At 40.1% G+C, this 21358-nt stretch overlaps 2 protein-coding genes across 4 annotated transcripts; both read left to right on the top strand.

The window, feature by feature from the left end:
• The first annotated feature begins 283 nt into the window (after positions 1-283).
• Positions 284-9615, top strand: ubtd1a (ubiquitin domain containing 1a). 3 transcript variants are annotated; one of them, XM_017412734.3, is made up of 5 exons: positions 284-598; positions 1040-1126; positions 7025-7252; positions 7626-7811; positions 8359-9615. In XM_017412734.3, exons 1-5 carry the CDS (start codon positions 547-549, stop codon positions 8571-8573), a joined length of 768 nt encoding a protein of 255 aa, XP_017268223.1. In that variant the 5' UTR covers positions 284-546; the 3' UTR covers positions 8574-9615. The 3 variants fall into 3 exon arrangements, with proteins under 3 accessions (XP_017268223.1, XP_017268222.1, XP_017268226.1); XM_017412733.3 differs by lacking the exon at positions 284-598 and having other exon boundaries at positions 619-1126; XM_017412737.3 differs by lacking the exons at positions 284-598; positions 1040-1126 and adding an exon at positions 2547-3163.
• Positions 9616-10257: 642 nt separating this feature from the next.
• rrp12 (ribosomal RNA processing 12 homolog) lies at positions 10258-20297 on the top strand. Its single transcript, XM_017413063.3, has 34 exons — positions 10258-10468; positions 11138-11367; positions 11458-11541; positions 11693-11769; positions 11870-11975; positions 12060-12176; positions 12280-12418; positions 13262-13389; positions 13502-13600; positions 13686-13777; positions 13876-13987; positions 14069-14169; positions 14257-14371; positions 14449-14591; positions 14681-14802; positions 14890-14954; positions 15819-15981; positions 16072-16226; positions 16563-16630; positions 16720-16813; positions 16919-17077; positions 17156-17236; positions 17328-17433; positions 17536-17643; positions 17719-17876; positions 18400-18491; positions 18586-18741; positions 18817-18980; positions 19075-19185; positions 19265-19311; positions 19406-19484; positions 19561-19628; positions 19718-19800; positions 19900-20297. The coding sequence occupies exons 1-34, from the start codon at positions 10330-10332 to the stop codon at positions 20000-20002; spliced, it is 3864 nt and encodes a 1287-aa protein (XP_017268552.1). The 5' UTR covers positions 10258-10329; the 3' UTR covers positions 20003-20297.
• The last annotated feature ends 1061 nt before the right edge of the window (positions 20298-21358 follow it).

Below are 21358 nucleotides of genomic sequence, written 5' to 3' on the forward strand. Positions count from 1 at the left end.
GTTGACTGACTTTTATTTGTCAGACTTAAGAGACAAAAGTTGAAAAAAGATCGATTCTCTACGCGTTTAAAATAACACAAAACAGCGGAAAAAGACCTCCACACAAGACCTCGTTTATTTATTTATCTATTTTATTTTGATAGCTGCCGATTAAACTGAAAGTTACAACACTGACATGATTATATGAGTAGTTTTTACCGAGAAATCCGCCGGATCCACCTCTGGCTGCAATGCGCGCTCCCGACACAGGGGGAACAGAATTTCGCACAAGACCTGGCTAATGCTAATGTGCGCATGCGCAAAGAGACCTTGCTTTATCTCCGTGGCGAGAATTCACCGACCGATGTTGGCCGTGCAATGTGAACTGAGGAAATGGGGATTTTGGTTGCCTTCTTTTAAAGGAGAGTTATCTGTGAGCTGAAGACCCCGCAGCCCAGCAGAACTTCACCGACACACTTTTCCCAGTTTGTGTCCGGCCACATTCCCACTTCTTCAAGATTATCGCGTCAGGATAACGTGACAATCTTATCTTCCATCCAAGTTCTGATGTGGCAAGCAAACTGCAAACGGATGCATAATTTAGCAGAGTGGATTTCAGGTAGGTAAAAAGCTGTTCCTGTTAAGAAAAATAAAATAAAAGAGTAATAATGACTGATAATCAGGTCATGAAAATGTTGATGTGACGTCTGCCAATTTAGTCCAACATGATTTGTGTGAAATAGCAGCTATAATTGATTCTTTTTAACATGTGAGTGGAGAGTCAGAGCACGAGAGGCATGATGTTCAGGCGCGTGTCCCCATCAGCTGGCAGTACACGTGACGTCAACATGCAGCCCGTCTGACCTCACAGGAACAAGGAGTGCTGAGCTGTCATTTTCCTCCCCGAGGAGGTGGCAGCGCGCACGGGACCGTTTGATTTGATGTCATGCACGCTTTGATTTTGAGCTCTTATGACACATTAGGATCACTTCCGCTCCTTGAAACATGTCCGGCAGGACTCACGGAGGCTGCAATTTTTTCTCTCTGGGCTGGGATGCAGGGACAGTGATGGGGGGCTGCGTGGGGAGGAGCAGGATGAATGGACATGGGGGTGCCCGAGGCTCGACAAGGAGCAAGAAGCGAGGAGGTAAGGAGATCCAACAGCTCACCTTTCACCTGTAGGGAGGAATACATTACAGACTGGCTTAAGCCTGAAAGCAGAAATAAGTTCATTTTTGCAGGAGGCTCTTCTAACTGCATTAGTTTTGTTGCTGCCCTGTAACTGTTACAATAAATTCAATGTTATGGTAAAAAGCACCAATCTTTTAATATATGTATTTATATTAGAACATGTTTTTGATGCCTTTTTACTGCAATGTTGGGAGAGTGTTGTCTATTAACAATCAAAGTTGCCTGTTTAACATGCCAATTTGTGCTGTATAAATCAATATTATTTATATAATACCTAATGTAGTATGCATGAAACAGCCCTGAACAGACATCTGTTGAACGAAATAGTGATTGCAGTGTAGGAATAAAAAAATGCTGCAGATTCTAAATTAAACAAAAAAGTTTAAGCAAGAAATCATAGTTTTTTTTTGAATATTCTGACTCTTCACTCTTTGAATATGCAATCAAAACACTCAAAATCAAATTTTATTTTGCCCTTTTATCTGGAAAGGGCTACTAGAAGACAGCAAAAAGAGCATGACTTGCATCTTAACTACAAACTTAAGCATCAGAGGTTTGCAAGTTAAGATCCTAACCAGTGTGTAGATAAAACGGAGTTACAAAATGTGTTCAAGTTAGAGCCTCTGTAACCTTTGAACCAGTTTCAATAGAGATATTCAGAGTTTTTTTCCTTCAAATCTGCTCATTTTAAAAGCAAACCTTACTTGGAAGGAAAAAAGAAGAGATTTGTATATAAATCACTCATCCAGACATCCAGTAGCCTTCATTTTTTCAGTTTAATTGTAGATTTTGTTATGACTCTCACAGTCGTCACCAGTCAGCTTCATGGAAAATCACTGGATGGAGAGAAAATGTCTTAAAATCACTCAAACAGGATTTTCAGCTACAACAAGATCTGTGCTTCTTGCACTGTACTGTGTTATTTGATGTTTTAAAAGTATAAAAATAGTTGAAAAAATGATATAAGGTACTTGTTTTTACTCACGATAACAGAAATTTTAGCCAGGGGTGTCGATTCTTTAACATGCAGCTGTATGTATTTATGTAGCTTCACCAAGATGGACTAAAAAAAAAAAACAGAACAGAAGTTTGTTTCTCCGTGGCGATTCTTGCCTCCGCCCTATTTAATGAAGGTCATTGTCAGTCTGAAATCGGCTCCCTTGGGTGCTGAATGTCTCATCTGTTGTTTTAGTCTCGTCTCTAATCTGTGCTGATGATCTGCTCTGATAGGACAGATTATATAAACACGGTTCAGTCCGCAGCTTAGGAAACAAGGCGGCACTGGAAAGTTTTCATATTAAAGAGTCATTCGGAGAGTTCCCATTTCAGTCTGATGCAAGTTATATCTACATGTACTTTGGAACAATTTAGAAACAATGAAGTTCATACACCTACGTTTTATGTTTTGTTTTAAAAAAAAAGTGCAAACCCCCACCTTTTGGGGGACATTCCCAGAAGCACAGATGCTTCTTCTTTTAACAGAGTCTGACCAGAGTTTATAAGGCGTTAATGCCTTTAGTGTGTTGCCTTTGGGTATTTCTGTCCCGTCTTTAAATAGACTTGATAGGATTAGACCTCTTGTGTAAAGAGACTACCTTCTGGCAAGGACATTCAAGTTACTCCATCAGTACAATGAACTTATTTCCATGAACTGCACCTGAGGTATTTTTATTTTTTGGAGGTGGGTCGTGTTTTTTATTAGGAGGGGATAAAAGTGGGGAACATGTTGTCATTTTGAAGCAACCGTGGACGTGTTACAGCAACAGTTAAATAAGCTGTGAGTGGGAGGCTGCTCTCTCAGGTAAACAAGGTCAACGGAGACGGGACACGTTTTCTTTGAGGTCACTCAGTGGCTCGTGTTCGGAGGACTTTTGATGTGCAGAAGTTTGATTCGCAGCAAACCTGAAGCACTGAGCAGTTATGGGAGTTCCTAATTCCAGGGAATGTAATTACTATCAGGCTCCGAATGCACCATTTAAGATCTTGCTGAAAAGTAAGTATGGATTTTATCAGAGGTGAAGCTTCTTTTCTGCCTTGATGTTATAGCTTAGTGTGTAACATTTAGTCTCATAGGTGATGTTAGAGTAGCTTACTGTGCAACAACTACACTTGCAGGGTTTTACAATTATTGTGTTGGCTGTTGTCGTTCAAAACATGAAACTGGAGTTCCTGCGCTGTCTTAAAAAGTCTGGAAAAGTCTGGAATTTGATTTCAGTGTTTTCCAGGTCTGGCTATGTATGAAAAAATGAAAACAGGGTCTGGAGAAACATTAGTGTTTACAGACTTTATTCCCTATTTTATTTTCTAAAAGATTAAATTCAAATTTTTAAAAATGGCTCAGACAAAAAGAATTTTTTTCACATTTTTTGTATTTTAAAAAGTGACATTTACCACATCAAACCCTTAGTTTAAGGTTTTATTTATCAGTATTTTTGTTTTTGGGTTTCTGATTGAGAATCTTCAGACCACATATGAGCAATATAAGGTCCGAGGGCCAGAAGTGGTCCAATCAGCTCAAGGTCTTTGAATGAAAACAAAACAAAATTCAAATAAGTAAACCAGCATTTTATTGATGAAACTTAAATGAACTAAAAACAAAATCTTGTACATCTAATATCTTTGGAATAAAATAGCGTAAACATAACTAAACATAAATGCTTAAAAAAAGGCAAAATATACCTTGATTTTCTTTTTCTATACTCTAATTTTCAGCTCCTAACTTTTCTAACTTTCTGTTTAACTCTGTTTCAAATGATAGGATGCAAATTTTCCATCACAGGGTTGCCCAGCCTTAAAGCTGCCAAGGGTTTTTTCTCTTATTGTATGTTTTATTATGAATTTATGATTATTAAAGTACCAGTTTAGAAACTTTCACAAGAAATGTACAGATGTTTCAATGTCAGAAAAGGCTTAAAATCCCCCAGAAATCTTTAAATGTGTTTTTTTTTTTTTTTTTTTTTAGCATTTCAGACATTACAACCAACAATAAAAGTAGAGTCGAATTGCATTAGAGTAGCTTTTATTCATTCAGATTGCAGGATTTAAATCATGTCCTTTTATGGTAGAGGTCTGATGAGTAATAATTTCCATCCGCCAGGACTGTTTGAGCACAAAGAGAGAGAGAGAGAGAGAGAGAGAGAGAGAGAGAGAGAGAGAGAGAGAGAGAGAGAGAGAGAGAGAGAGAGAGAAAGAAAGAAAATGTCAATTGAAGAGGCTATTATTAGATTCCAGGTACTGCAGTTTGACTTAAAGGTGAGGACACAAAGTCATTTCTGTGAACACCAGCAGTCAGGCTCACAGATTTATCTGACTCAGCACTGAGTCAGATGGAATTTATGTTTCAGAGAACAGTGAAAACGCCCGTCTCAAAAAGCAAAAAGCTCAAACAGAAATTAAACACAGAGTTCTGTCAAATTCTGTAAAACACTACTACACTGTGCAGCAAAGAAAAACATAAACATGATTTAAAAATGTCCATCAGTTAGCCTAACACCGGCTAAAAGTAGATATTGTTATTTCTGAAGGTTTGAAAGGTGTTTCTTCAGCTCTTTCTGTGCTTATTGGCCAGGTTGCTCATTACAGTCAAGGATGGTCACTTTATTTGCATTTGTTTTGATGTTCTGATGGAGAGTTTTGTGTCTTTGCCCGGTCTCAAAACTAGACAGAGAGACTGAAAAATAAAAAAGAAAGAAGAAAGACTCACTAATTGTCACACACCTGAGTGTGCGAAATTTGTTCTCCGCATTTGACCCATCCCCTGATGGAGGGGTGAGCAGCAGCGGTGCCGCGCCCGGGAACCCCCCAATTCCAACCCTTAATGCTGAGTGTCAAGCAGGGTAGCAATGGGTCCCATTTTTTCAGTCTTTGGTATGACCTGGCCAGGGATTGAACCCACGACCTCCCAATTTCAGGGCAGACACTCTACCATTAGGCCACTGAGCTGGTAAAATAATGCTTGTGCAAGAAATGTGATGGAAAGAGATAACCATTATTAGCCTCATAAAATCCAATGCACTGGATGAAGAGAATATAATCTTTTATGACATTTAAATGCAGAGATAAAGGATGTCAAACTGAAACTCGAGCCACTGCCTCGCATGTAAAGTTCATTGTTCCATCCTGCTTTGGTGCCATAATCATATAAAACGATGCATGTTTTATTTCATGTTTAAAACAAGGTATGTTGTTTTTTTTTTTTAAATAGGCCATTTTGCATTTTATAAAAACAAATTATGTTTAATTGAGCAGCATTTGAGCTGACATAATTTGTGTTTCTCAGCCAGAAAGTCAAGAAAGTAAACAAGTCAGATTTTTACAACTTTAAATGCATATAAAGAGGCGTAACAACTAAGAAAGATCGGGTTTGTTTTATTGGAACATTTTTTTATTTAGTAAAAAAAGTGCAATTGCCTAATCCCAGTTTCAGTACGGAGGGTCGAGTAAAAAGAAATGAATGTTTTTGTTCCGCAGTGCCACAAAAAGCACATTTAATATCTAGGACTAAAATATCCAAATGTATGTTGTATTTGTAAATGTTATGTAAGGTTTAAACTAAATTCCTGGAATTTGAAATCACAGGCTTGGATTTGATTAAAAAAAAAGAAGCTTTTTGAAAAAGTCCACAGACAGGAAATATGATGTCTGATTTGTCGTGGTTTTGTGTTTCCGTCTGGCTGCTGAGAGTAAATTTGTGGACGTTTTCTGCTGCTTCTCATTGGTCAACGAATGCTCATCTCTCCACCAATGCCCAATGGGATTGCGGGGGTGGGAGAGCAGATAAATCCTGTTATGTGGAACCTGATTAAAGCCCATAATCCGTTGGTGTGTCCTTGCATGTGTGTGTGTGTGTTTCCATGCACATGTACCATCTGTGTTACTAGTATTCAGTAATCCACAGCTCTGTCTATAAATAACTGACTTTCCAGCCTTAGTGAATAAACTGAACGTGAATTTGGTTTATTTCCATTATAAATTGCACTTTATTTTACATTTGGAAAAGTGTTATTCTGCTTGTAGTGTTTGTCTGTTCTGATGTTCTAATATAATGCAAATTAAAAACCATTTTTTTGTAATTTACTACATTAGAAACAACATCTTAGTGCAGTTCTGCTTTGCGTATCAGATTAAAAACATTTTCTCTGTTGAGTCACTGGTTCTGGATGTAATGGAACAGAGCTTGAACGTTTTTAGAGCTGCCATGATGTGAAAGTTTTCTTCCATCTACCTGATTTTATTGCTCTGTACGGTCAACCCGATTCAAGATACGGCCACAGTCCACTGAACTTCAAAAAACACAAAAATAACTAACTCGCTAACAAATGAGTGCTAACAAATTTCCCAAGATCTTATTTAAATTTTTGCCATCAACTATTTGAAGTCAACGCTGTCTGTTTGCAAACTGTTTCATGAACCGCTGCAGGGATTTTTATGACACTCAGAGCGTAATCATAAGCTGTGCATCTGCAACTGATTAACTCGTGGAGTGGATTCAATTCAAGATGGCCTCCACAGCTAATCAACATTAGCCAACAACAAAATGACCATAGCTCTGTCAGTTTCACAGAAAATGAGCTATAAGTTGACGTGGTAGCAGCTGAGTCATTCCTAACACACTCTGAGTTTGACATGTCATTAAGTCACATAAAACTGTCCATAAAGTTATTTTCAAGCAAAGACCAAAATGGCTATAGTGATATAGTCAACATAAGATGATTTCAGTGTAAAACTCTGACATGAAAGGTGGCGGGCGATATGCTTTGCTTCAAGTAATGCTTGACCTTTAATACTTTTTGTTTACAAAATAACTTTTCAATCAGAGTAAACACCGTCCCTTTTCGTAATTCATATTTTTCAGTGCGCAACGAGCCTCTCAAGAAGGAGCGGCCGAAGTGGAAGAGCGAGTATCCGATGACAGAGGGCCAGCTCAGGAGCAAGAGGGACGAGTTTTGGGACACGGCTCCAGCCTTTGATGGACGGAAAGAGATCTGGGACGCGCTCCGAGCCGCGGCCTTAGCTATGGAGTGCAACGACCTGGAGTTGGCGCAGGCCATAGTGGACGGAGCCTGCATCACTTTGCCGCATGGTAAAAAGAAACCTCACGAGCAATCACGGTCATATTCAGATACGAAGACATCATCCAGACTGTAAATGTCCTGGAACTTCCTGTCCAAATGCATCACTCGTAGTAATAATTTCAAAGAGCATTTAGCAGAATCCAGTGCATGAATTAGTAAGAGATTACTGCTGGAATATTTATGTAATGCATGACCACTGCCAGTGGACTTATGCACAGAGAGAAAAGCAGTTTTTATGTTTATATGCTCTCACTGAGAAGCATTTTTTTGCTTTTTTAACTTTGTTTCCCAACAGTGGTCAAAAGTAACGAGTGTTTTAGATAAACAGATCTGTGAGTTTTGGAGAAATGATTGTTTATGTGAATATCGTTTTCTCTGCAGGCTCTCTCACAGAGAGCTATGATGAACTGGGAAATCGCTATCAGCTGCCGGCGTACACCTTGGCACCGCCCGTCAACCTCATCACTGAAACATCCAGCGAGAGCAAAGCGTCCGAGTCCTCCCAAAAACAAGCTCAGCCTTCGCCGTGCAGAGAAGAGTTCCAGCTGAGGGTCCGGTTATCGACAGGTAATAACAAAAAAATGCTGTTTGAAACTGAAGCCCAGCATGCTCAGCCAGACTTGCAGAAGTATTTGACAAAGTGACAAAGTGAATGATGTCGACAGACCACAGCAAGTTACTCACACGTGTTGGAGCTGTTCCTCCATGAAGAGGTTTTTTTCTTACTTTGTCTAATGTAACTGGATGTTGCTCCTAATGGCTTAACTACCTTGTTTATCTGAAACAAAGTAGTTAAGGCATCACCTACATATACATGCTGGATTAGAGAGGTCTTTATGTTCTTAAACTGAAAAAAAAATCAGGCTGACTGGCTGGTAAGGCTGTCATTTGAAGTAACTAGGAGTCCTTATCTGTCCTCTATTAACGGTACAGGATGTCTTCTCATTCTGAACTAAGCACCACAGTCATGTGTCTTGACTTGTTATTTTTTTGTTTTTTTTCAACGAATGACATTCTCCTAGATGGGATGTTTCAGCTTATCCCTTATCAGAGCTGGATGTTTTTAAATGCGCAACAGTTTGTTCACTAATCTGCGTCAACTCCTTGTTTTCAGGACAGGACGTCCGTCTGACAGCCAGCATGGCGGACTCCATCGCTGAGCTAAAGAAGCAGTTGGAAGAACAGGAGGACATCGACGTGGTCCGTCAGCGGTGGTTCTTCTCCGGGAAGCTTCTGACTGACAAAACCCGTCTCCAGGATGCTAAGATCCAGAAGGACTTTGTTGTCCAAGTGATAGTCAACATAAACCCCTCAGTCATAACTAACTGAGGGGGTTGGCAGGAGGGACCGAGGATTTGAGGTGAAGCAAAGATAAAGGACGTGCCAGAGACGGCTGCAGGAACGGGACCTGATATCAGTTTCCAGCTGGTGCAGCAGTGGAATTCTGTGTACATTTTCTATAAGAAATGAGTGCTTTTTTTATTGCTCCTTTTTCTAATGTTCCTTTTTTCCAAATAAAGAAGTATTGATGAAAACGCACTGAAACACTTTAGAGTAAAGATAGAGCCCTATAAGATGCACAACCCAGTGTCTGTTTGTGTCTGAACACCTCAACATGCAGCTCTATTGTTTACATGGATTCCTCTCCTCGTCATGTCTGTGTTTGTGCTCGTGGTTAAATTAAACGCAGGGGGCCCAAGTAAGGAAAATCCACTGATTTTGTTCTGTAGCTATTCATCTACTTATTTTTGACAAATAGAAGGATAACTTACTGTAAGTATCAGGTTAAGTGTGTGTTGTTTGGTCATGTGACTGTGTGAGCTACACATTTTCACCTCACATCTGTGTGGTTGTTCTGAACACGCTGAATGTAATGAAAGAACCTTTTTTTTTTAAAGGTAGAAAGTGATAATCAAGTGTTTTTATTTCATCACTCTAAACTGTACAGACAGACTGTAGTTTTGTGTGCAATATGATGCTCAATTTACTTTATTAACTTATCAATAAATATTGTAAAAATAAAACTATCCTCTGTTTTTCTAATGCAATCATAGATAACTGTAAGGTTTTTGTTTTTGCTTTTGTTAGTAACATTTATTCAGCTATAAGCCTTTTTCACAGGCTTTTAACTCTGCCGTGGTTTTCAACAGTTTGCTTTGATGCCTTTAAAATATACTAGAGGAGCAGCAAATATAAGAGAGAACCTAAAATAATAAAGTGTGAGACCAGAAACGCTTCTATATAAATTGATGTTAGTTCAGCAAATCCTAGGATGTTCACCGGATAACTAGAACATTATTATTTTGCTTCCGTGATTATTTATTTAAATGGCTCTCTTGCAACAGTCAAAAATAAATATTCACTCCAAACCAATGTCATCTGTGACTGTTTATTGTAAAGGAAGATTTCTATCACTTGCATTCGTGTTAAAGTCGGATTAGACTGTTTTTCTTCAATGAGATGAACTTTGTTTGGATAAAATTGCAAGTTCTGATGGTTTCCACAGTGAATCGATTTGCTCCTCACCCCATTTTTCAAAATTTCAAAGGTATTCATTAAACCAAAAAATGTCATAAAGTAACAAATATATTGGCACAATATTTTTCTCATATTGATGGTTAATGTCTCCTTAGATGAAAAAAATTGCAAGCAATATTTGTGACCAGATGCCAACAACCCTGTGCATATATTTACCTGTAGAAAGAGACGAATTGACTGAAAAAAGGTCACAAGTTAACATACCAGCTGTTTTTGTTTACCTACACAAAGTATGGTCATGTGACTCAGACCTTCACAAGGTTTTCTGCAGATTCAGCCTAGTGGTTTGTTTACATTGAGTGTGAACTCACATTTAGAGCTGCATTTAATAAACTTGGAAAACTACTGGAGTAAACGCTTTCAAACTGCATCATTTGATACAGTTCAGGATAAACTTTTTTTTGACCAAATGTGAGGATTACGCATTGTTTGTGGCGAACAGCGCCCTCTGCAGGCCGAACTCGGACACGTGCGCAGACCCGTGACGTCATTTGTTGAGCGACAGAGTCACCTGGGACAGAAGCCTGGTTTATTTTCAACCCCGAAAATGGTCAAATCGGGGAAGCTTCGGTCCGGGACGGGCTCCAAGCTCAAACGGTGGAAGAAAGGACACAGCAGCGACTCTAACCCGCAGACGAATCGTTTTCGACAGGCTGCGAAAAGCCGCTTTTTCAGCCGACCCAGCGGTAAGTCGCACGTGGGTCTCTGACTCTGCTGCTAACACCAGCTAGCTTTAGCCATTTAAACCTGTATTAACCCAAGATAACTTTATCAGTTACTCACATCTTAACTGACACGTATTGTTAAGTACTCAAGAAAAGAAAATAAGATTCAGTGTGATTCAAATAGTTTTTTGCAAACTTTCTTGCAAGGCATGAACAATAATAATACACCAAATGTTGTAAATACTTAGGAACTCAGGGACATGTTGAAGTTTCTTTGCATATTTTTATTATGTCTTTGACTCTCTAATGTTAGATTTACAACTGCACAATTGTAAATTAATCACAGCCTAGTTTATATGCATGATTTATGTGTTATGAATGCTAAAGGATTTCAACAATATTGTAATCAAAGGCAGTTTCATTTATTCATTCTTTCCAGGCCTTCATTTGGATTTTTTCTATTTTTAGTAAGTTCAACATTTGTTTAGGTTAAAACTTCAATTTGACAGGTAGTCATTGTTTAACTTAAATCCACTTACAAATCAATCAAGAGGGAGACAGAATGTCACCATGCAGTGTGTGTGTATATATATATATATCTTTATATATATATATATATATATATATATATATATATATACATAATTTGACCTGCTGTAAAATCAACATTAAGTATATTTCTCCCCACAGGAAAGAGTGATCTAACAGTTGATGCTCTCAAGCTTCACAATGAGCTGCAGGCAGGTCCGCTGGAGCTCAACGCAGGCGACCGTAAAGATGCCTTCATGGAAGAGGAGCCCGATGAGAAGTTTTCAGAAAGGACCTCGGGCACCTTCCTCAGCGGCCTGTCCGATTGCTCGAACCTCACTTTCAGAAAGGTGCAGCGCTTCTGGGAGTCCAACTCAGCCGCACACAAAGAGGTGAGAACTGTACTTCTGGGACATGCAGTGTGAAAATCCAAAATGTGAAGTTTGCTTGTAACTGAAACTGTGCAATGATATGATTCACAGATTTGTGCAGTTTTGGCAGCTGTCACTGAGGTGATTCGAAGTCAGGGAGGGAAGGAAACTGAAACAGAGTACTTTGCTGCTTTGGTGAGTGTCGCCTTTAAAATCTATTCACTACCAATTGAACAAATATTCTAATTTATATTAAAAAATTATATTCGAATTAGGGTTTGAGTCAGAAAATTATTAATGTCTGTGATTTCTTTCTCTCTCTTGTTTTTTTTTTTTTTTTGACTAGATGACCACCCTGGAAGCCGTGGAGTCAGTAGAGTCTCAGACCGCGGTGGCTTATCTCCTTAACCTCGTCATGAAACGGTATCCTTCTTTCTTCACGGCAGAAACATCATATCTATTTACTTAAAAAAAATAAATCTGGAAACACTTTATTAACTGCTCTGTGTTTGGCCTTTCCTAGAGTTCCTGCTCCCGTGTTGAAGAACAAGTTCTCGGACACCGCCAAGGCCCTGATCGACGTCATGTCCAAACAGGCCACATCTGACACCTCTTCAGCACTTAGATGGGTGAGAAGATTTGTAAATGCTTCTTTACTTTGCCTTGTGTTTTACTTTTGCAAAGATAGAGCTTTGTTTTCTTTGCGTCTATAGGTCCTGCCATGCCTCGCCACTTTGTTGAGAAAGCAGGATGTTTCTGTTTGGAGTTATCCATCTACTCTGCAGGCGTATCACGGCCTGCTCAGCTTCACTGTGCACAGCAAGCCTAAGGTTTGTTTCCTAAGCTCACACGAGCAAATGATCTCCAGCCTTGCCCTCTTTAGTAGCATTGACGCTTAAATTCTAAGTGTTTGATGCTCTCTTTTCCTCTCAGGTCCGTAAAGCAGCACAGCAGGGTGTTTGCTCCATCCTCAGAGGTAGCGACTTCCTGTTTATAGATGATGCGCCGACACACCACCCTGCTGCAGTTACAACAGCCAAGTTCTGCATCAAAGAGATGGAACAGGCAGGAGGTAAGCCACTGAGGTTGTTGAGCTGCTTAACTTAAATAATTGCCAGTCCTGGTCAGATGTTTTGTCACTTTTGAAATTTAGAATATACTCAGGGTGAAAAAAAATCCAGAAATTGTGTTTAAAAATTCCAAGAAGTCTAACAAAAACATCATTAAAGAATTTCATGTAGTAAAATGAGATTTGCTGACATGAAATGAACTCAAGTTTGCAGAATTAGTCCCAGTTTTTGGGTTAATAATTGTTACTGTGAGACCAGTTAAAGGCCTCCAGTGGTTTCTGTCACTATTGGCTCAGTCGGACTCTCGGCTGATGTCGTACTGGAAACGGCGTGTTTCTATGTTGCACTATTTACTGTGTAAAACCAAAAGCCAGGAAAGAAATGGCAAAAATGAGCAATACTAGGCTATGTAATAGAGAAGCTCTAATGAGCTGAAGCTCATAAGGAAAAAATGACTAAAGTAAAACAATGAAGGAACTGTCATGTTTTCAGGCTGCTCTGCTGTCAGTTAGAGGCAGTAAATATTTAAAGAAATAAAAAAACTAATGAAGATTAATGTGACACTTTGGAGCAAAATGTAACATCCGACAGAAAACCAGGTTTGGGGTGACAGTTTTGAAGGTTTATAATTAGAAAATGACCAAACGGCACCAAAATAATAGATAGAGAAAGGAAATATGAATTGTTTTTAAGAGAAATGTGATAAACAGGTCAAACTTTTGAATTTAAATCAGTGTAAGAATTTAGGAAACTAGCTTTTAGATGGTTGCAAAAACATTAAAAGGTTTGCTCTAACTGTTATTAAAGCTAATGTTATGATTGTGTGATCTTTTTTTTTTTGTCAGGCAGTAAAGAGGACACCACCACACTTCATGTGCTTTGCCTCTTAAAGGAGTTGATGGGAACGTTTCCTCTGGGAGCCGTCAAGTCCTGCTGTGAAACTCTGCTGCGAGTCATGACTCTCAGCCATGTGGTGAGAACACCAACATATTTATACAGTGCAGCCTGACACACTTTGCTCCACCACACGGATACCTGGTCTGAAGTTTTTTAAAGTGTCCTGTCTGCTCTGTTCCTGGCTGCAGCTGGTGACGGCCTGTGCCATGCAGGCGTTTCACAGTCTGTTCAGTGGGAAGCTGAAGCCCTCGTCCCTTTCAGCAGAACTCAACGCACAGATCATCACTGTGAGGAAAATACATAAACAACAAACACATTTTAATTACAGTGTAATACTTTGTATGAAATCGCTCCGTCACATACCGTCTGCAGGCGCTGTATGACTACATCCCCAGTGAGAACGACCTGCAGCCTCTGCTGGCCTGGCTTGCTGTCATGGAGAAAGCTCACGTTCACCTGGCCAGGTATTAATATGCATTTTATGGCAACACTCGAACAGATACTTTCCTAGTTTAGAAAGTTGCTGATGAGTTGTCTCATTTGTTTAATTTTTTTGGTCCAGCTTGCAGAGTTCTCTGAGTTTGGGTCACCTCCCTCGCCTCTTCTCTGCCACCATGTCCTGCCTGTTGTCGTCACACACGCAGGTGGTTTCCGCAGCTGCCAGCACACTGAAGGTAAACGATATCCAAGCCGAGTTATGTAGTGTGAGACGTTGATTTCTTTCGGATTCTTATCAAGAGTTCTTCTTTTCCCAGACTTTATTGACTGAATGTGTTGCGCCTCACATGGAGGAAATGGGAATGATCACCGCCGCCTCTTCTGCAGGGAACCCCTCCTATGTCTACAAAATGTTTCGGTGTGATTCTTAACTGCTTGACAAGACCAGTTTTGTGTGTGGGGGGGGAAAGCAACTGCATAACGATTGGGTTTTGACCGTTTTCAGTATCGTAGAGGAAGGATTATCGTATCGCTTCCACGCCTCCTGGCCCTTTGTGTTGCAAATCCTTGGTTGCTTTTATCGAGTCGCAGGAAAACAAGCTCACTCCATCATGACCAAGGTACAGATGGGAAACACTAACATTGTTGCTTAAAGAATAATAGAAATGTAGCTGAGCGTGTGTGTTGTCTGGGACAGTCGCTGCAGTCGCTGGCAGACCTGCGCTCCACTCCTCAGTTCCCCTACAGTGGCGAGCTGGACCTAGCCGTGGGAGCAGCCGTGGAGAGCATGGGCCCTGAGGTTGTGCTGGCTGCCGTGCCCCTCAACATCACCGGCATCGAGTAAGAGCTCATACACGGACACACAAACACTGTGTTTCGCTCCTCTTGTTGTTACAGCGCTTTAAACTGATATTTCTTTCCTGTATCAGCGACGACTTGGAGTTCCCTCGCAGCTGGTTGATCCCCACCATACGGGATCACGTGAAGAACACTCGCCTTGGGTTCTTCACGTCTTATTTCCTCCCTCTGGCTTCTACACTCAAACAAAGAGGTAAATCAAACAAGAAATGCTCCACTTGGAAGTCAATTTTGTGTTCTCTTGTTTATTCATTATTGAATCTTATTTTGTTTTTTTTAGCTGAAGAGTTGCAACAAACAGGAAAGAAGCTGGAAGCAAAAGTCTACCAGATGTTGCATCTTCAGGTAGCACACTCGACTTATCTCTTAGTTTTAGAGCAGTACAGTAGTTTTGGTTGAGCAGGAGATTCTTTGAGTTTCATTTTAAGGGATGAACATTAATATGACGGCTGATGATTAGAGTAAATGATGGGGCTGTATTTTGATTCGCAGTGGCTCAATCAGTAGTCTTGTTTCCATAAAACTGTCAAACACTAAAAAATAGATTTTTGCATGAAGAAAATAAACTAAGCAGCAGATTGTTGTAATATAATATGTATTGATGATAAACAAAGTTCATTTAATCATTTAGTATTTCATCTTTAGAAGTAAAAACATAACTATTATGTTTTTTTTTTTTTTTTTTTGTCTTTTTAATTAGAGGACAGTACTGAAAAAAACAAGGTTTATCTTTAATCAAAGTAAGAGAAATAAAGTTATTACCCTATAAGATTCTTCTGCAGAAGAAAAAAAAAAAAGTCACGATGTGGTTTCTGTAAGTGAAACCACACGTTGGAATTATCGTGGATCTTCTTTCCTGGGAAAGTTATTTTGTGTAGAGCCACAAATTTTTAACGCTCTGATGGCTGACTGTGTCGTTCTGCTTCACTGCAAGCTGACTGCCACCTGACTTCTTTGTTGCTTTCCTTAACCTTTAACGTGAAGATGTTAAAGGACCAGTGGCTGCTCAGCACAAGCACCATTTTGTCTTGGCCTGAGTGACTCATTTCCCAACACCTCCAGCTTGTTTAGCTTTAGTTGCTTACTTATGGTTACTGCTGAATGTAAACTTGTTGTGTTGTCAGACAATCAGAACCTCAGGGATCAACCAAACAAGTCTTTATTAGAATTTTTTTTAAATGAAAATAACCCAACAACACTAACTTTCAGATTTGGACTATGCTTCCGGGCTTCTGCACATGTCCGGTGGACCTGGTGGTGTCGTTCAAAGGCGTCGCCCGCACGCTCGGCATGGCCATTAATGAACAGCCAGACCTGAGACTCACGGTGTGCCAGGCACTCCGCACTCTGATCAACAAGAGCTGCTCCACGGGTAACAGGACACGTGTTCACAAATATTTTAAAAGCAAACTACTGGTCAACAAGTCATTTTCTAAACTCTTGCATCTGCTTTCCGTTAAAGAGGAAGAAAAGCTTGAATTGGGACGTTTCTCTAAGAACTTCCTGCCCATCCTTTTCAACCTGTACAACCAGCTGCCTGCAGAGGGAGAGTCAGGAACCTACAGGATGGCTGTGCTGGACACCATCAAAGTCTATTTAACTGTCACCGAAACACAGGTGAGGGAATTTATTCTCGTTGTGCTTCACAGTCAAGTCAAATTTATTCATATAGAACTTCTTCAGCAACAAGGCAATTCCAAGTGTTTTACAACATGTGAACACAAAACTACAGAGTAATAAAACACAGCAATATCTAAAATATAAACTAAGATAATCTACACTAAATAAGACACAAGAGTACAGAAAAGCTAAGATAAACAGAACTAAACTGAACTAAAGGTACTGGAAGGCTAACTAAGAGTACCGAAGGCCGGTCTGAAAAGGTTTTGTTTGTACAGTTTAACATGGATAACATGGATATGCTGCATCACTAATTAAAACATTCTTCCTCAGCTGATCTGCACGTTCCTGCAAAAAGCTTCTGACATGTTGGTGAGCACCGAGACCACAGAGTTCACACGGTGAGATATAAAAATCTGGATTTACCACTTTAATCGGTAACTAAAAATGCATTTAAGTCTAAAGTTTTCTCTTTGCTTCTTCCTGTCAGACTGGCAGTGATGGACCTGGTGGTTGCGATGGCTCCATTTGTAGATGAGGTCACCATGACTAAAACCTTTGAGCTTATTAGACCGTATTTGGAGGTAAAGACACACATAGTGTCCCGAATGGCACCAGAGGGTTTTTAATCCAGACTTGTTGAGGACATTTCTGGTTCACCTGTTGAACGTTGACACATTTTTGTTCAGGTCAAAGAGCCCGGCATGCAGAAGAAGGCGTACCGCGTTCTGGAGGAGATGTGCGGCGCAGAGAGGGACGAGTGCAGGTCATTCGTGGTGTCTAATCTGGAAACACTTAAACTCACCCTGCTCGACACTCTGAAAAACGCGTCTTCGCCAGCAAAGAGGGTGAGGCTCAAACAAATCCTCACGTTATTATTATAGTTTACATTTCTCTCTGTTTAATGTCTTTTTTTTTTTTTTTAGCCAAGACTGAAGTGTCTCATCCACATCGTGAAAAGGTTAAATGAGGAACACAAAGACTTCATCACTGCGCTGCTGCCAGAGGTACTGTCACTAATAGGCGCTGGCTCAGGATCGAATAAAGGGATGTTTCCGCTTTTTTTATTGTTTTTGAGGATTTTCTCTCTTCTTCCAGGTGATTATTTGTACCAAAGAGGTTTCTGTTGGAGCTCGTAAAAACGCCTACACTCTGCTGGTGGAAATAGGAAAAGCTTTCACCCGTTTCTGTGGCAACACAAAAGGTGACACATTTATTTAAACTGTATAGACACAAGGTTTTTCATTTTAAAGATTTGACAAGTAAATGTTTTGATATTCAATAAGTTTGCCTGCTTCTGATGCAGATGCCATGGAGCAGTTTTTGCTTCTGATTTACACTGGACTCACAGGCTCCGTCACCATGATCACCTGCACCATCTTGGCTTTGACACGTTTAGTGTTCGAGTATAAAGGTAAGCTTTGCTGACTGCTGAGGATACAAAAAGGTAAGTGAGCTGGATTTATTCTGCTGCTGCTTCCTCTTTCAGACTTTATAGAGGTGTCCACGCTGGAGCAGCTGCTTCATAACGTCTGTCTGCTGCTGTCGTCTCGGACCAGAGAGATAGTCAAAGCTGCTTTAAGCTTCATCAAGGTCATCCTCTTCATCATGGACCCCAAAACGCTGGCCTCACATGTCACAGTCATGGTATGAACCGAAGATTCTAGCTCCTGAAAGTCTTCCAGGCCGATTATGTCAATTAAACCTGGAATTTCCGCCCTAGATTGTTGATTTTTGTTTGTAACTAATCAAAAATTACAAGTATTTGGATTACTTAGCAAGCATAACAGTTTAAATAAGTTACTAATGAATGTTTTAGATGTCTTGTTTTTGTTATTGGGACAGATTTGTACTTAAGCTGTAATTCTCTGTTCAATTTGCCACATTTCATTTGGATTATAGCTACATATAGGTACACAGAATTGGGCCAAAATGCAAATGTTTCTGGTAATATTTGGCGAATTTTAAATGCCCTTTGCTTAATAAGCTGTTAAATTTAAGTTCAAGTTGATAAAATAAACAGTTGAACACAGAAACCCATGGTTTACGCGTAAAATAAAATTTCCTCATATCTGAACATTTTAAATATTGAATAAAAAGATTAAGAAAGTAAAAAAAGTCCATGTTTGACGATGAAAGGTTTGTGCTGCATGTGGCTTTATGTGTTCAGATGGAGGGCATTGGAAACATCAAGGATGACGCCAGAAGACACTTCAGAACCAAACTGAAGAACATTTTTACCAAGTTTATTAGAAAGTTTGGGTGAGTGCTTCAAAATCTTCTTGCCACATTGTCCATAAACTTCCCTGCTTCATTTTTCTAAAAGCTCTTCTTTATTTTGTTTTTTGTTTCCTAGGTTTGAGCTGGTGAAGAGCATGCTGCCCACAGAACACCACAAGGTGCTGGCAAACATCCGTAAGGCCGAGGCCCGAAACAAGAGGCGAAAACAGGCAGCCGAGGAGCACGACAACTCCGAGAGCGAAGAGGAGGCCCCTAAAACGAAGAGCGAAAGGTACAGTGCGGTTCCCAACACAAAACTAGCCTCACTCTTTTATTCCTAAAAACCCTTTTCTCCTCTCTCATCCAGTATCGAAGACATCCTTGCCGAGTCAGACAGTGATTTGTCTGAGGATGAAGGAAAGCCTCAGAAGAAATCCAGCAAACAGCAGAAAGGACGGGCGTGGCTCAAAGAGGGCGAGGAAGACGACCCGCTTAACTTCCTGGATTCAAAGGTTTCCCAGAGAGTTTTAGGTAACACAGCAACCGTCCACTGTTGAGTCCTAATAACTACTGACAGGGGGATCACCGGGTTCAGCTGAGTTCACATGATTTTACTGTTTCTCAGCCACAAACCCTGCTCTGAAGAAGACTGCCAAGGTCGAACATGGTTTCAAAGTGACCTCAGACGGACGGCTGATTATTAGAGAGGACGATGATGAAGATGTCAAGGACAAAAGTAGGAGGAATCCATCAGTGTCTCATAAAACTGTTTTATGTCCGAGCAGTTGGTGACAACATTCTTCTTCTTTTCACAGATGGAGAAGAGATGAAGGATATTCTTGAAGAAGCAGGAGTCAAAAGTGTAAGATGTGACTGTATTTACTATAAAAACCAACAAGATTGGAAACGTTTTAAAGCGGTTTTATTTATGGTCCATCTTTTAACAATGCTTGCAGAAAAAATCACAGAAGAGGAAGTTTAAAGATGACAACTTTGATGATGACATGGACACTGAACCTCAGCTGAAATATAAAGGTAACTATAAGAAAGAATTGTTGATGTTTGATTACCTGGCAGCGTGTGATGCTGATGAGACTCGTTTTGTTTTTAGCTGGCGGCTCAGGAATCCACAGACCTCTGGGACGAAGCCAAGATATGGGAGCTGATTATAAATCGAAGGTAAGCATTCTCAGAAGCAGGTAGCTGGGACGTGTTGGGGGTCGGAAACTGTCACTCTAAGTCTTTTTTTTTTTTGTGCACTCTGACAGAAAGGAAAAGGAGATGTGAAGAAAAAGGGGAAGGTTGATCCTTACGCTTACATCCCCTTAAAGAAGGATCAACTGAATCGGCGGTAAGAGCGACGTGCAGTTCTGTCGATTTCTGCTCTAAGACGAAGAATTGACTCGGCAGAACATTTTTGATTCCTCTTCGTATTGTTCTGTATTCGCAGGAAGCGTGCCAAACTCCAGGGCCAGTTTAAGGGCATGGTGCGAGGGGCCCAGAAGGGGGCGCTGTCTGGAAAGAAAATGCAGAAGAAAAAACGGAAAGCCTGAAGAACATCTTCACATTGAATAGACTCTAAATAAGATGTGTGTTGTGGTCTGATCTGTAACATGATAAAATGAGGACACACACTCTGCATGTGTGTGTGTGATGGACAGTTCACAGAGATAAAAGTGGTTTGTCTTTAAATTGTACCATCATCTTTCAAAAGCTCTGTTCATAAAACAGCTGTCAGGAAGTATTTGTGTTCCACACCAGACTGTTTCAGCGTGCTGGAAATCATCAAATCAAATGGAAGACTAAATTTGGGCCTGCATCGAATAAATGTCATTTGAATGAGGAACACATTTATATTATTGGTCCTTCATTCCCCACTGCCCATAAACGAAGGAGGACAATTAGGTTTTTGCTCTTGTCTGTGTCTGTTAACAAAATATCTCATGAACTACTAGTCAATTTAAATGAAACGTGCAGAAAGTAATCACTGGATATATATCTACAGCTGATTAACTTTCAGAGGCAGCCCAATTTAAGATGGCCGCCGCAGCCTACTGATGTTAAAAACATTATTTTTACAGATATTGTTTTAAAATCTGGTGTGTTAGTAGCTGGGAGTCATTCGCAGCACATACTCTAACTCTGGCATGAAAGAAGGGCATTTCTTCAAGGAATGCTGAGCCTTTAATTCTATGTTCCATGTGCAGACAGATAATCTGTTAGGAGATAAGTTGACTTTTTCCATTACCCTTGTTGGCCTCTTGATGTTGCTGCACATGTGAACTGTAAACTGTGGGGGAAAGGCATTCAAAAATGCAACAAGAATGATTTAAACACAATTAAAGCTGTTTATTAATTGAAACAGGAATACATTTTTTTTTACTGCTTCTCCTCAGAAACCCAGTTATTTTCAGCCGTCGGTTGTTGCGTTTGGCAGCCCAGCTTTGAACCATTCAGAGAACAGCTGTAGGTCGGTTTGCTGACAGGGCTTCACATACCATTACCCTCATGTGATTTATTTTCCAAGATAGGTTGCAGAGAAGTGAGTCATGGAGTGACAGACTGACCTCCTAATCACATTCGTATGTGCTCGGGGTTTTAAGTCAGCGTTTCTCGGGGAGGAAACGCTTCAGGAGACTCTCAGACCTGGAGCCTGTACTAAAAAAAAAAAAAAAAAAAAAAAGAGCCGTGTCAGAGGATTGGGAACGTAACTTCAGGTTCAACTTTTTGTTTTCTGTTTTACAAAGCTGATTCACACGGCACTTTTAAAACCCCCCGTTGAAACTCGAACGATTCAGAAAAACTCCCAAAATGTCAGGAAATGACATCATTCCAGGCTGAGTTAAAATGGAAATCTGCTCAGTCCTGCATGGCGCTGCATGAGTTCCCATGGATAACGCTCACATCTG

This window comes from Kryptolebias marmoratus, linkage group LG22 (assembly GCF_001649575.2).
Source record: "Kryptolebias marmoratus isolate JLee-2015 linkage group LG22, ASM164957v2, whole genome shotgun sequence".
In the NCBI taxonomy this organism is placed as follows: Eukaryota; Metazoa; Chordata; class Actinopteri; order Cyprinodontiformes; family Rivulidae; genus Kryptolebias; species Kryptolebias marmoratus.

Bases quoted from the DNA above. Each gene is read 5' to 3' on its own strand.
- rrp12 (XM_017413063.3), top strand. From the start codon at position 10,330: ATGGTCAAATCGGGGAAGCTTCGGTCCGGGACGGGCTCCAAGCTCAAA. The intron at 18,492-18,585 runs GTGAGTGCTTCA...TTTGTTTCCTAG, and splicing joins AAGTTTATTAGAAAGTTTGG to GTTTGAGCTGGTGAAGAGCA. The intron at 19,186-19,264 runs GTAGGAGGAATC...TTCTTTTCACAG, and splicing joins TGAAGATGTCAAGGACAAAA to ATGGAGAAGAGATGAAGGAT.
- ubtd1a (XM_017412733.3), top strand. From the start codon at position 985: ATGTCCGGCAGGACTCACGGAGGCTGCAATTTTTTCTCTCTGGGCTGG. The intron at 7,253-7,625 runs GTAAAAAGAAAC...TTTTCTCTGCAG, and splicing joins CTGCATCACTTTGCCGCATG to GCTCTCTCACAGAGAGCTAT. The intron at 7,812-8,358 runs GTAATAACAAAA...CCTTGTTTTCAG, and splicing joins GAGGGTCCGGTTATCGACAG to GACAGGACGTCCGTCTGACA.